Source organism: Cololabis saira, chromosome 6 (genome assembly GCF_033807715.1).
Source record: "Cololabis saira isolate AMF1-May2022 chromosome 6, fColSai1.1, whole genome shotgun sequence".
In the NCBI taxonomy this organism is placed as follows: Eukaryota; Metazoa; Chordata; class Actinopteri; order Beloniformes; family Belonidae; genus Cololabis; species Cololabis saira.
Genome location: NC_084592.1, coordinates 8,818,918 through 8,834,319, shown reverse-complemented (window position 1 = coordinate 8,834,319; position 15,402 = coordinate 8,818,918). Strand labels below are relative to the sequence as shown.

Here is a 15,402-nt window from a genome sequence, read left to right as displayed (position 1 = left end):
CCCTAAGCGCTCATTTCCATAGGTCGGCCCCCGCTGCTGAAACCACGGCCACAACCAGCTCTCTACGCCGGCTGGAGCTCCAGCCATTGTTCAGCAGCGGTGGCTGTTTCCACAGCGAGGGACAGTTAAGATGAGGTTTTGCATCGACACTTACCCTCATAAAAGGATCAGTACCAACAGCACGGACCCGGCAACTGCACACGAGTCAGCGGTAAGAACGTTATTTTTTTATGTTATTTATATTTGTTTACAAGTATGATCTTTGCATGGGCTAAGTATTTAGCTTAGCTCGGAGCTCCGGGGCCGCTCACGGACCGGACCGGTGAGGAGCCCCGACGGGTACCGTAATATATTTTTCTTCTGTTCATTTCAGATCTTCCAAGCAAAAGGCTGATTTATGGTTCCGCGTTACACCAACGCAGAGCCTGCGGCGTAGGGTACGCGTCGATTTAACGCAGAACCGTAAATCAGGCTTTAAGATCCGTGTAACTGAATGCCAGGCTTATGCTCCTCCTCTGCTACACGTCATTCAGGGAGCCAATCAGCACGGAGCCTGATTATCATACCCCCCCCCCCCCTTCCCTTAGAATGAAGCACAGAAAAAGGGGTTAGAAGCGGTAAAACTATAGACATGGCTCACAGGCTGAATTTCTGATGTATGTAGAAAAAACAAGCTTTAGATTGTTTTTAAGACATTCAAGGCCTTTTTAAAATATACATTAAATGCCATAATATGTCCCCTTTAAATTAGTCCTTCTGATAATAGTTGATTAAAAGATTTGGTAACAAAGCTGCACTGGGACTCAGATTTCCTGTTTTAATTTGAAACTCCATGTCGTGTTTAAGTTTTGTCTTGTCTTGTCTTGACTTCCCTTGTTCCCATCTGTCTCGTCAAGTCCTCTGTGTATATCTTGTCTCGTCTTTTCACTTGCTCTCTGCCGTCAGTTTTCTCCATCATGGTCCACGTTAGTTAGTTTTGTTTCTTGGTTTTTCCTGCATTGCAGCGCTTTTTGTTTTAATAAATCACACTTTTCTGGGAACACCTGTTGCCTCTGTCTCCTGCATCTCTGTCCTACTTACATGAACCCTGACAGATTTTAAGTTCAAGCTTTCTTATATGCAGAAAAATGATGCTTTATATTTTACAAAAGGGTGTTGTTTTTCCGTGTCCCCTGTAACACACAAGTAAACAGACAGGTAACAGACTGAAGGTGCATTGTAAAGGGTAAATGGACTACATTTATAGAGTGTTTTTGCAGCCTTGTTGAACACTCAAAGGGATTCAATCAAAATTTCGTGGTATACACAAAAACTAGGGGAGAAAGGGACTGCTTTACCTTGTCTCCATTTTCCACAGACTCACAACAATAATTGCATCAGGCTTCAAAGTAATGTCCAAGGACACTGGCAACAAAGCATTCACTGTCCTAGACAATGTTTTATTGATATTTCATATCAAATATGAATGTCTTTAAACTTGACATGTTTGTGGCTGCACTTTATACTTAATTTCCTTAATTTATTTGTTTAATAGATATTATTTATTTGAGTTAATCAAGAAATAATGTATTCATTTGTAATTACTTTTTTTTTTAATATATAACAGTTGTATCGGATCAATATTTGCTATTGACTGACACCAAACCCCAGGTGTGGGATTTGGTAACGAAAAGAAAAAAATTACATCTGAACATCGGTAGCTTCAGCACATTTGCGTGAGAGCTTGAAGTTCCTGCACTCCCGTCACCTCGGTCGGGGCAGCGTCGGTCTGACAATCTGTAACTTTGGGAGCTAATCACATTTGCAGGGAACTATGACATAACAGACCCAGATCAGAGCAGAATTATCCGGCTTTCCCAAGCTTATCCCCACCCAGTTTCACATCTTAAAACATTTGCTTTACTCTTGGAGCGGCACAAAGTTGCAACACCGATTTCGAAAGAGGCAAACCCCGTCTAGACCGTGTGTGTGACGAGAGTCTTAACCCCTGAAAGAAAACAGAGCTGTAAAGATGTGGTTGAAAAAGGAAGCTTTTTCCTTTGATATTTGGGCCAAAAAAGGTCAAGTCAACTTTCTCTAAAATGGTGTAATACAGTATGTCTTCTATAACTCCACAGGAGGAAACTGCGGCATTGGCTTTGATAAAAGCGGACGTACCATACGTAGAGGTTTTTTATCACCCTCGTATGGTTGCCGCAAGTTCAAATCCCAACCTGTCGTCCTTTACTGCCCCCACTCCTTTTCTCTCTCTCTTTAGAAATAAAGGCCACTAGAGCCACAAAAAAATCTTTGTTTAGATCTGAAATCTGACATATTTCCTTCCCATTTAGGGGTGCCACTTTAAACAAAAGTCTGAAATAGTGATATTTGACAGTATCAACATGTGACCTGTGACGTTGAATGATTTAGAGAATTTGTGGACAAAACCGACTGCTGGGATGCCCTGAAAAGCTTCAAAAGAAAACAGGAAGACCCACCTCTTCCTTTGTGAGCGCCACGGAAGAGGTGATCAAACGACAAAACTGTCTCCAGTCTATCTGGGTCAAGGGAATGAAAATAAAGGTGGGGACACAAGCGAAGTTGCTTAAGCTGACTGCTCAGATGGACCTTTTAATTTTAATTCACCCATTTATACAGATTTGCTCGTCTGCGTCAGACAAGAAAATCATCCTTTCAAATCTCATTTAATGTCTCCTGTCAGGACAAAAAATAGTGCAATTACCGTCTCCCGATTACAGGTATTACCTCTTTCTTTTTCGGTCTATTTGGAGCTACATTATATTTCCAGGGAGCTACACACACACACACACACACACACACACACACACACACACACACACACACACACACACACACACACACACACACACACACACACACACACACACACACACACACACACACACACATTTTGCATCACAGAACACATATCAGTCACGACAGCTTGTCATTACAGCTCAGCCACTCTCATGCATGACTCTACCAGAGAGGAGTGAAAAAGCCCAATCAGCAAGTCATCAAATCATGTCTCGTATCATAAATCCACTGCGTACAACAGTGTATTCACGGGAGTGTCTCGTTTGAATCTTGATCGTCTTGGAACGCTCGCCAATTAAGCACTCGGCGCTCCGTTTCCATCCAGGAGCAAAGGCAGCAGGAGAGCCGACGCAAGCCTCTCCAAAAATCACAGAAAGCTCTCTCCTGCTGTTGACATTATCCAGTCTTTCAAAAGCTTATCTGGTTCACATTAAAGTGCTAATTAAAACGCAATTTTATGCCTTAAAACGATACTCCCCTCGTTGCTTTAATGGATGGTTCTCAGCGACGACCCGCTTCAGACACCTTCTCTGTGGTACGCAGCCGGGAGCTCTGAAAACGTCCTTTTTCTTTGAGAAAAGCACCAAACAAAAGTTTGGTAGAGACGTCAAAGTCGTATTTAGCCGCCTGTAAACAGGATTATTATAAGGAGATGTCATGCAGTTACATAAAGGGCTTAAACGAGCTATTCTGCTCCTCTGTTTTTGCTTTATGGGCATGACTTCTTAGACGTAAACAAACCCAAATATAAGCACCGTGGGTGTGATGGGAGGCTGGAGCTCAGGAGGAAGGGTTGCCGTCTTCAGTCAGAAGGTTTCCAGCTTGAACTGCACCTTCATGCAAAAAGTTATCAGTATCCAGAAGGTGGTATTGTGCTTTTTTTTATGCACTTGCACAACATGAACGTAAGATCTGATTACACAAACTTGTGTGCACCCGTACGCCGTGGCTGATTAACAAAAGAATTAGATTGGGAATACAAGACGCCAGAACGACCTCCCTATGATTGGTGTCTGAACTAAGCCTTAGAGACAGAGCAAGGTGCTGAGTCATCCGGGACGGCTCAGATTAGAGTCGCTGCTCTCCCCCACTGACGGAGGAAGGGCGTCTGGTCTGGACGCCCGCCAGATGTCTTTCAGGGGAGGTGTTTTGTACATGGCCCGATGGAAGGAGGGCTCGCTGCAGACCCAGGACTCACTGAGGAGATTACATCTCTGGTTTCACTTGAGAATACCTCAGCATCTCTAGTAGATCTAGAGGAGGTGTTTAGATATGGATGGATGGATGGATGGATGGATGGATGGATGGATGGATGGATGGATGGATGGATGGATGGATGGATGGATGGATGGATGGATGGATGGATGGATGGATGGATGGATGGATGGATGGATGGATGGATGGATTGTGGACAGTTACGAGCCATATCGGTCCGTGTACTTCGCGGCCATCCGTTTTTTGTTTTGAAATGACAAAATAAAAATAGAGAAATAATCCAAAATAATCCGTTCCCCATCTTTTGTTTTGATAATAAAAACCGGAAAACGGATTGTTATCCATTATCCGTTATCCGATTTCATTGATGTGTTTGAAAATCGAAATTGGGAATTAAAACAGTGAGTGGAAAACTCTTTTCTCTATTTCCTATTCGTTTCCAAGGATACTGAAAACAAGGATTGGACAAATGGGGGGATTGCACATGCACAGTAATAAATGAAGAAAGTTGTTTCTGGTTCTTTTGTTCATCAGATTGAAAATGAACAGTTTTAGATTTTTTAAATGTTGAAACAGAAAATAAATCAAATATGAAACATGGGAGTGAAACATGAGTTTAATCTGTAATCTGTCTTCACTCCGTCATGAAACTGCAGTGATGTTGTGACAGTCCGTTCAGCTGCAGCGTCCAATCAATAACATGTACTGAACTCTAACATACTGCCCCCATATCTTTCAGGTGGTTTGGAAATGCCTTGGTGTCTCCCCAATAGCACTAGGAGGTGTTTTTTACACGCCTCAACGAAATGAGGGGCAGACCCCGGGCTCAGCAGACCCCGGGCTCAGCAGACCCCGGGGTCATAGCTCAGATCATATCACTCCGTTGCCTTGGGAATGTCTTGATGTCTCTCCGGTAGAGCCAGAGGAAGTGGATGGAGAGACACAAGCCAGCCCCATGTAAGCTGCTGAATAGCTGAGCTCATGTTTGACAGTTGTATCCAAGTGTGGTGGTCTTAACGAGGCTCAAAAAGGCCGTTCTTAGACTCAAAAACCAGCTGACGTCACCGATAGTCACCGATAGTCACCGATAGTCACCGATAGTCACCGATAGTCACCGATAGGCAGCTGCTTACACTGATGCAGCACTAAGGTGTCTTACCTGAAACTCAAAGGTCTCATCGAACAGTGGGTCATCCTGGTTTTGAGCAGCGGTGCGCGTCCGTTGCTCGGCACAGTCAGCCGGGACGCCGTGCAGCTCCAGAACCACGTACGGGTCGATGACTTCTCCTTTAGCTCCTGACCCCTGAGGCTTGGGCAGGTTGTGGGCACTGATCACCTGCGCAGTGGACGACCAAGCAGCTCAACTTAGTTTCATTAAATGGTCTGATTATAAAAATCACACACACCCTCATAATCAAAAAAGGAAAAGAAATGTGTTAAACAAACCAAAAATTATTATAAAAAATATATATATAAACAACTATATACATAATGCATCAACTTACCTAATGCATTCATAAGGATAGGAAAAATAATTATTTGGAAATTGTTCAATTCAAAATTGGAAGTGTTTTTTCATTTCAATATACTGTATAATCAACATGACAAAAACATTTATTTTTTTTAAAGGATATTTTTGGGGTGTTATTTAATATGTAAGGCATTAAAGGGGCCACCAACGGCACCGAATTGATGGATCCAAAATATTTCTGGCTCCAGTAGATCTGGATTTATAAAAAAAAGTGTCAAATTTGCTAATTAACTGCCGAGCCAAAGCATGTTTCTAGCAACCTAAACTCTTTTTTTCAAGCATAACACATTTTTCTACGATGGTACATTTATTATTTAGTGATTATTATTGTTCTTTTTTATGTAATTGATTTATTGTTCTGCTGTTTTATTTTTTATTTTATTTTTTGTGCTTATGTTCGAAATAAAAGATATCAAATTAAAAAAAAAAAAATCTAATCAACTCATGGTAATGTCCTAAGATCCTAAGATGGGTGGTCCTTTTTTTAAACAAAATTTGGTAATTTCACTTGCACTATTCACTTGTGGGGTCCACAGCAGCAGCATGACAAACTAAAGCCTAAAGCTTAAACACCAACTATTCCTACACAAGTCTGGTTCATCCTGAATCCGAACGGTTCTGCATGTTCCCGCAAAACATGCTAAAAATCTGAAAAATATCTTGTATAAGACCACAAATGGGACTTGCATGTGGGTCTGTCCAGTCTAAAACTTGCTCCAACCTAAATGAAGTGAACATCTACACTATGGTGCTAAAAGGTCACAACTGAACACGGTTCATCATCTCCCTGAAGTTTCCCACAGTGGCTTTTGATGTGCATCCTCGTCATCTTGACTAAAACTGGATTAAAAGGTAGCGCCATGGTTTTGCAAGAATAATTGGCAACTTTTATGTATGTGCACACACTGCATATTCTAGAGAAATCGGTAAACCAGTGAAAGGTAAATGTGTCTAAACTGATCCGGTAGATGAACAATGACTCGTCCTGAACAGGAAAAGGCAGGGCTGTTGCCAGAATTTGTCAAGACTTTTCAAAACCACATTCTTGTATTTGTTATTAATTACTCTCGGTTTCTATTTTCTGCGGCGCTCTTCACCATTTTAATTTATTTTCCTTTTTTCCTTTAATGTTTAATGGGGTCCTTTTTAATTAAATCATCTTGTTGCACGCAGTTCTTCTACAGCTCTGGCAGAAGAGTCGCTGCCATTTCCTGCTTATCTCAATATGCTGAATTTACACATTTCTTTCAAAGAGAAAAGTTAAAGCAAACTAAACCATAACAATAACGGGACTGTTGCACAAGCCGTGCTCAAATTTGACAATTCAAATTAAATTTAAACATGTGAAAGAGAAGGTTTGATAGCAACAACCAAAACCTTTTGGTATCTTATTATGGATGATGAGAGAAAGAAAAGTGTGAATTTTTGTAAAAACAGAACAGCATCTGCACCTTGATGCGCAGACTTTGCGGGGGGACTCCTGGCACGCATCCGTGAGTGTGGGCACTAAAATACGACACCTCGTCCCTCATCACAGCGGGACGGAGGACGTAACCACAACCTCCGTTCTGTGAGAAGCGACCTCGGTGGAGGTCCAGCATGGCGCCGGGTGTCTGCTGGTTCAAGGCCACGAGTTGGACTCCTCCTTTCCAGTACCCTTGCGGGTTGGGGTTGCTGGAGTCCAGGCGCACCGAGCTCGGCCGCACCCGCGTTAGCGTGCGCTTGGTGAACATAACAAGGTCCTCGGGGCTCTCGCTGGTCAGCCGCCCGGCCTCTCCTTCACCCAACGAGCACATTGTCCAGTAAGGCATCTCCGGAGGCATGGGGGAGGTGGGGGAGGAAGGGCTGCTGGGGGGCGACTGCTGCTGAGCCTTTTTATAGCTGCTTCTCTGGGCGTAGAAGCTGCGGCTGCTGGTTCGAGCGATGGCTATCAGGTCTGACAGGTCTTTGTGGAGATGGAGCTTCCTGGGCTGAGAGGGGGGCGGCACCACCAGCACCACGCCCAGCTCCTCCTCACCAGGGATGGTCATTCTCCTCCCTGCCAAAGGCCCCCCTCCTCCGATCTCTTCCTCCTCCTCGGACACGTCCCCTTCGGAGCCCTCCTGCTCCGGAGGGAGCTTCTTCCCCACCACCAGGACGCGCCTCTTCAGCTGCTCGGGGGACGGTAAGGTCGTGGCTCGGCCTCCCAGGCTGATGGGGAGCAGCTCTGGAGTGTAGAGACGAGGTCCAAACACCTTCTTCAGGTGGTGCGCCATGGTGCACTGCTGGTCCGGAGAGCAGCGGTGACACAGATACACCAGGAGCGGGTAGTGAGAGGTCAGGAAGGCATACTTGTTGATCACCTCCAGCGCAGATCGGACAGTGACGGGCGCGTGGTGGGGATGGTGGTGGTGATGCCGGGATATCTCAGGCCCGTAGTCAACCCCGAGAAGCGGTTCCCCATCAGGGCCGTCGGTCACACCCAGCTCCAGACAGCGGCAGCCCGACTGCAGGGCTTTGATCAGCCCGCCTAGGTCTGCCCGACCATGGACCTGGTCGTCCAGCAGGTAGGAGCGGTAGGAGGTGCTGGAGGGGAAACATAGGCAACAATGCTGCTTTAGTGGTGGATATTTACATCAAACATAACCTCAGTTGCAAACAATGACATAAAAGTACATAAATGTAACAGCTTTGGCCCAAAAACACAAGTTTCACATGTTTTGTAGTGATGCACCGAAATGAAAATTTGTGGCCGAAACCGAAAATAATAATAAACACTTGGCCGAATACCAAACAATACCGAACATGGTTCTTCGCAGTTTTTCATTAATTTTGCCAATTTTTTCACCATTGCATAAATCAAATAAATTTGATTTAGGCATGCTTTTCAAAGAAAAAAATCTTTTACAAAATTACAAGGTAGAAAATATTTATTGGACATAAAAAACTGAATTTTTTTTTAATTTCCCAGCATTATGTTGTTTTGGTTCCACCTCCTGGTGAATGTTAGGTAAAATTCTTATGTGGTTACTTTTTGGTTGGCCAACGATTTATGTTTGTGGTGTGCAACTGTTACGGGAGCGGCCAGTCTATTTCCTTATATTACAATGCCGTTATTAATTGTTCGTTTTTTTTACCACTTATTCCACCGAACACCGAAAGTGGTTTTTTGCCATTTTCGGCCGAACAATTTTGGTTACCGAACAATCGGTGCATCACTAATGTTTTGTAATCTTTTTTTTCCCCCTGCTGTCACATTCAGACGGATTCTGACTGTTCTCTCCATACTCTCAGGCAAAATGTGCACATGATTTAAAACAAATGTTCACAAGCCACCAGGAACCCATAACCAACCCCACATCCCAGTTCATCACTCCTAAAAACTTCTAAAAATGTGGCTTTATCTGACTCAGGATGTGGTCCAGCTCTCTGCACACGCCGCCGTTATCTGCGGCCCTCGGCCATGATTCTGACTTCTGGATCTGCAGCCGTCAGCTTAAACTCTGTCATATGGGCTTCCTGTTCCTTCAGGACCCCTGAGCTCTTCTCTGGAACATCACCTGGTACTGCAACACCTGTGGATTGTCAGACTAGACTGTTGTCATCTGTCGTTCTCTTCCCCGTCTACCCGAAACATCCCCACCTCCCTTTTACACCCGCCCTGTAAGTAGATTTAAAACTTGATGTCTAAACTGTTTTCGTTTAAACAGCGGTGACACTTCGATGTTGCTACTCGCTTTTAAGCTGCTTACAACTTGGAGCATTTGCAAAACGCTTGGTGTGAATATTTGATGAAGGAACACACCTTTTAAAAGAGCTCGAACAACGTGTTTTATTCAGGATCAACTGAGGCTAACTGGCAGCGCTGCAGCGGCAGCAGGAAATGTCTTAGCTCTACGAAAATGTCAAACAGGAAGGCAAAATTTAATGAGACGTTTTTTTTTTTTAAAAGGACCATTTTATAATTATATATAACATTATATTCAGTCCAAAAGGAGAGAACTAATATTGTTTATTTCACCACATTTCCAAGGAATGTTTTCCTGTGCAGGACTTCCTCGTGGACTTAAAAAAAAAAGGCACAAAATGAACAAAACTGGCACAATATGCCCAGATATTTTATCGGATGTTGTTTTAGTGGTGGCAGCGGGTAAGCAGAACCATGTGGCGGAGGGGTTAGGGATCCGCTGCGTGGATGAACTCAGAGCCATGTGGGGACGTTTCCTGACAATAATGGGGCTAAACTCTGGAGCTAAACTCTGGGGTTTTGCAGCACTTGTTCAGTTTTGCTTTGATTTGAAATTGCACATAAATCAGTCAGGAGACCTAAAGCGCCGGTTTCCCAGCGCTACTTTAATGCGTGGAGCTGAAACTATGAGCCGTGGGCCTCAAGGAGGCATCAGGCAGCAATCTACGAGTAGAAGAAGAAATCATCACCGAGCTAAGACATACGACCTTAATCTTTATACGTGCTGTGACGTGCGCATGTTTTTAAACTGTGCATGTGCATTTGTGGGTACCCACAATTACACAAAAATCGTTCTTTTACTAGTTTTATTTTTTATTCTTATATTTCTTATTTGATACTCTACACATTTGAGAGCATTTAGAAAATAATTGCATTTTCTGAAAATTTCTTCTTCTTCATCGTAAAGTGTGACTGACTAGTTTTTGGTTGTAAATGTTCAAAACTGTTGCTGCAGCCCTTATAAGGGACTCTGAGGCTTAAAAAAAATGAAATCAACACCAAAGGTCTCAGCGTTTCCTTCTTCCGGTGTTTTTCCCTTCCTTTTGTGTTTCCATCAGTTAAACGTGGTGGCTGGGTGGAGTTGGGCGGCGATGCATGGCAGACAGCAAGTATTTGAGTTTTTGGTTCCTTCGTGGGTGTTTGTTGCTTCTGTTGACATTCCTTTAGATGGAAATCCAATACGATCCACTGAAGTAACTAGATGTTATCTGCAGTCAAACTACACAACAGTGGTTCATTTTGCTGACAGACTTCAGAGCAGCTCGGTACAGGAGGACGACATTTATTGCCAACACCTACCGGGGGAAAAGGAAGGTTAAATGACTGCGGCCGGTTGATCACCTGATGTAGTAGTGAGACAGGGGCAGGTTCATGTCCTGGCAAACCCCCAGGTGCTCCGGGTCCAGCAGCTGGCACTCCGGGGACTCCAGGTAGCGGGCGAATCCGTCCACACCCATCAGGCCCCTCTCCCTGCCCTGGGCCGAGGGCTCGTAGCGCCTCAGGAGCTCCCAGCATCCCTCGGTCGTGGCCAGAGACAAGCCCTGCTCCGTCTCCAGGAACAGGCGGAGGTCCTGCGGATCCAGACACTCCCGGTCCTGGGACAGCTGCACCAGCAGGAAGTAGACGTCGGGCCTGGTGCACAGCTCGCAGTACGCCTCCTGGAACTCCTCGCGGGTCACGTGGGAGGTGAGTTTCTCTTTGCTGCGCTGGATCTCCTTGAAACGTAGACGAACCTGAGGAGAAAAAAAGCAAGGCTGGATGTTTGAGGGGAGACTGAGGTCGGACAAAAGATGGAACACTAATGGCGAAAGATTTACTTCATTCAATTAGCAATCCAAAAGATCTGATTTTATTATTTCATGATGGATATTACATTTAAATATAAAGCACAATTAGGCGTCATTTTTTCAACTCTCTTTATTTGGTGTACTTCCTCCTTTTCTATCACTTCATCTTCTGGGCTCTGCCCGTGCTTGCAGGAATCTCCCTGCTTCATATCTTGGCAGAGAAAAAAGCTGCCGCCAGTTATCTCCTCACCTGTCTAGACCAGAGCGTCTCCATGGTCTGCATGCATGTGCCAGGAAGGCGCTTGCAGACCCGGCGTGTGTCTGTGCATCTGAAATCCAAACTCACAAATCTGTCACGCCGGATTAAATGTTCCACCGCTCAAAAGAAAACAAATCACTCCCGCGGTGGTTGTAGCTGAAGTGTCACCTGCAGTTTGGGGCTTTATGTCTCCAAACCGTGTAACTGGAGTTTTAATCAAGTTGTGTGTCAGGACATTGAAATCCTTGCTGCATTTCTTCAGTTACAGACATTATTAGAGGAGCCGTTTTCATTTTATCTGATGACCCAGTCGCTTCTGGATTTAAACAGTTAGATTTTTCTATGGACTATTATCACTCTGTTTTTTTTTCCTCTTTGTGTCTTCATGCAGAGATGAAAACATTTTAAACCTTGAAAAAATTAACAAGATGAGAGTTGCATGAGACGTTTGCACACTACGAAATCTTGAAATCTGTTTTTCCTTGAAAACAGATGCCTGCTGCAGCTTTAAAGAGCAAAAAAAAAAAGCATAACGAGCAAAACAAACCAGATAAGTTGCTAGGAAAGCAAAATAAACTCATCTGGTTGAGATGAGCAAAATAGATTGAAGTTTTAATAGGTTGATGCAAATTGTGTTCGTTTTTATGGCCAACTTCACACAACCCAACTAGGAATGGGCGATATTTTACGGTTCACGATAAACCGTCAAAAAAATTCCTCACGATAAGAATTTGTCATCTCACGGTAAAAATGATAAATTCCCGTTGATGATGTTTTTGTGTAAAACTGATTTATGGTTCTGTGTTAAATCGACGCACAACGTACGTGAAGGAAGGAAGGAAGGAAGGAAGGAAGGAAGGAAGGAAGGAAGGAAGGAAGGAAGGAAGGAAGGAAGGAAGGAAGGGAGAAAAGAGGAGGGGAAGAAGGAAGAAGAGAAGGAAGGAGAGAGCAGGAGGAAAGAAGGAAGGAAGGGAAAAAAGATGGAAGGAAGGAAGGAAGGAAGGAAGGAAGGAAGGAAGGAAGGAAGGAAGGAAGGAAGGAAGGAAGGAAGGAAGGAAGGAAGGAAGGAAGGAAGGAAGGAAGGAAGGAAGGAAGGAAGGAAGGAAGGAAGGAAGGAAGGAAGGAAGGAAGGAAGGAAGGAAGGAAGGACTTATTGTGTGGAGATATGGGGTAACACCTATAAAACAAATACAAACCCTATTTTTCTATTACAGAAAAGAGCGTTAAGGATAATTAATAAAACCGACTATTATGAACCAACAAATAATCTTTTTATTAAATATAATATCTTAAAATTCCATGATATAGTAGAGCAGAAAACTGTTTTATTTGCCTTTAAAGCCCAGCAGAAACTGCTTCCAAACTGCATTCAGGACCTGTTCCAGATAAAAGAAACCTGTTATGATCTGAGGGGGAAACTCATGTTTGAGATGACGACAGCAAGAACAAATATTAAAAAGAAATGTACATCAGTTAAGGCAAAAGAAATTTGGAATAGTTGTAATAACAACCTAAAAATGTGTCGCTCTATCGTCAAGTTTAAGAAATTGTTTAAAGAAAATATTGTAAATAAATATAAAACACTATAATTATAAAGTATACTATCAAAAACATTCTAGGATGTGAAATGTCAATTTTATATTTTGTCTTACTTATTTATTTATTTTTTTCTTCTTTATGTATTGTTTGTTTTCACTGAGTAAAAGCTAATGTCTCATATTTTTTGCTGATCAAAAGAAAAAAGGGTAGGCACTATAAGCTACGGCTTCAGCCTACACCTTTTCGGCAAAAGAAATGTTGATTTTTTTTTCTTTCTCTTCCTTTTCATCTTGTTCTGTACAAGCCGAAATAAAGATTAATTCATTCATTCAAGGAAGGAAGGAAGGAAGGAAGGAAGGAAGGGAAGAAGGAAGGAGGGAAGGAAGGGAAGAAGGAAGGAGAGAAGGAAGGAAAGAGCAGGAGGAAAGAAGGAAGGAAGGGAAAAAAGATGGAAGGAAGGAAGGAAGGAAGGAAGGAAGGAAGGAAGGAAGGAAGGAAGGAAGGAAGGAAGGAAGGAAGGAAGGAAGGAAGGAAGGAAGGAAGGAAGGAAGGGAAGAAGGAAGGAGAGAAGGAAGGAGAGAGCAGGAGGAAAGAAGGAAGGAAGGAAGGAAGGAAGGAAGGAAGGAAGGAAGGAAGGAAGGAAGGAAGGAAGGAAGGAAGGAAGGAAGGAAGGGAAGAAGGAAGGAGAGAGCAGGAGGAAAGAAGGAAGGAAGGGAAAAAAGATGGAAGGAAGGAAGGAAGGAAGGAAGGAAGGAAGGAAGGAAGGAAGGAAGGAAGGAAGGAAGGAAGGAAGGAAGGAAGGAAGGAAGGAAGGAAGGAAGGAAGGAAGGAAGGAAGGAAGGGAGAAAACAAGGAAAGGAGGAAGGAAGGGAGAAAAGAAGGAAGGAAGGAAGGAAGGAAGGAAGGAAGGAAGGAAGGAAGGAAGGAAGGAAGGAAGGAAGGAAGGAAGGAAGGAAGGAAGGAAGGAAGGAAGGAAGGAAGGAAGGAAGGAAGGAAGGAAGGAAGGAAGGAAGGAAGGAAGGAAGGAAAAGGGGAGAAGGAAGGGAGAAAACAAGGAAAGGAGGAAGGAAGGGAGAAAAGAAGGAAGGAAGGAAGGAAGGAAGGAAGGAAGGAAGGAAGGAAATGAGCCCGAAAGAAAGAAAGAAAGAAAGAAAGAAAGAAAGAAAGAAAGAAAGAAAGAAAGAAAGAAAGAAAGAAAGAAAGAAAGAAAGAAAGAAAGAAAGAAAGAAAGAAAGAAAGAAAGATAAATTCCCGTTGATTACGTTTTTGTGTAACAAACATGGCGGATCTGAGAGCGAGATAGATTTATAGTTGAAAAGGTGGAGTTGAATTGGTATTTTTTTTATCGTCATTTTTATCGGGATAAATGCCAGAAATTATTGTGATACATTTTTTAGTCCATACCGCCCATCCCTAAACCCAACCTCAGCCTGCATGCCTGCATGCCTGCATGCCTGCATGCGTCGAGCGGATCAGCCCCCGGCTCACCTTGGCCTCCTTGATCCCCGGACAGAGCTTGCAGATAGTGGCGACCGCCCCGTCCTCTGACGCGATGCCGTAGCCGTCTTCATCCACCTGTGCGAACTCTGCTGCCAGCCACTCGCTCCTCATCTTGCTGCCCAGGCTGCCTTCCACCGCCACGCCCCCTCCGTCACCCATCCCCCCCGCCACTCCTCCAGCCCCTCCAATGATGGAAGGGTGGGCCAGCAGGTAGCGCAGGCCCGTCACCCAGATGTTGGCCACATCCGCTGACAATGCCACCAGGTCAAGAGACTGCAGGGAGTGAAGGATGACCGAGATGAGTAGGTTTTTGGTAAACAGCATATACTCCTTCATTCCTTCCTCTTACCTCGTACTCGTCCCCATGAATGATGGAGAAGGCGGATTCCTCGGCCAGGTGTTCAGACAGAGGGCCGTTGTGGAGGAACGTCTCGGTGCTCTTCCCGGTGCGGACCTCGCGGATGCTGGAGACGTCCAGCCGAGCTCGGTCCCCGTCCTTCTTGGACGGCTCCCAGCGTAGGCAGCTCAGGTCCGGATCCAGGGTGTAGAAGCGGCAGTAGATCCTGGAATTGGGCCGGATCTTCTTCAGCTCGCACCCGCCCTGCATGAAGGCCAAGCAGTCGGCCGCACTGCTGACCTGGAGCCAAAAGTACAGTCAGTGTCAAGAGTCAAGACAAATGCCAAAACAAATCCCTTAAACTTTAAAACCTTAAAAAGTTAGACTGATAAGTAAAACATTAAAAATGTTAAAGCTATTTGAAAGAACATCTCTGAATCTTTGGAAACTAAATGGTCAGAAAGACCCAATAACAGAGAATATGAGAGCAAAGATTCACGAGTGATGAAATGATCCTTTGAAAATACTGAGTTTTTCAAATTAATTTCCAATCTACCTTCTTTTCAGAGGGCATGCTGCTGAAGGACACAGTCTTCTTCCTCCCGCCACCCACCTTCTGCACTGAAGGATCCTGGGAACACACAAAAACAGATAACCTGAAGATAACCCTATAAAAGAAAAGAAGCAGGC

The 15,402-nt window shown here is 44.1% G+C and overlaps 1 protein-coding gene across 1 annotated transcript in view; it reads right to left on the bottom strand.

Moving 5' to 3' along the window:
- Window positions 1–15,402, bottom strand: part of plcl1 (phospholipase C like 1) — a 124,410-nt gene that overhangs the window by 32,004 nt on the left and 77,004 nt on the right. The window contains exons 2-7 of the mRNA XM_061723206.1: window positions 15,269–15,343; window positions 14,725–15,012; window positions 14,364–14,648; window positions 10,632–11,023; window positions 7,015–8,128; window positions 5,192–5,368 (exon numbers count right to left, since the gene is read on the bottom strand). Coding sequence (XP_061579190.1) covers window positions 5,192–5,368; window positions 7,015–8,128; window positions 10,632–11,023; window positions 14,364–14,648; window positions 14,725–15,012; window positions 15,269–15,343 — 2,331 coding nt within the window. The remainder of the gene's footprint in view (window positions 1–5,191; window positions 5,369–7,014; window positions 8,129–10,631; window positions 11,024–14,363; window positions 14,649–14,724; window positions 15,013–15,268; window positions 15,344–15,402) is intronic.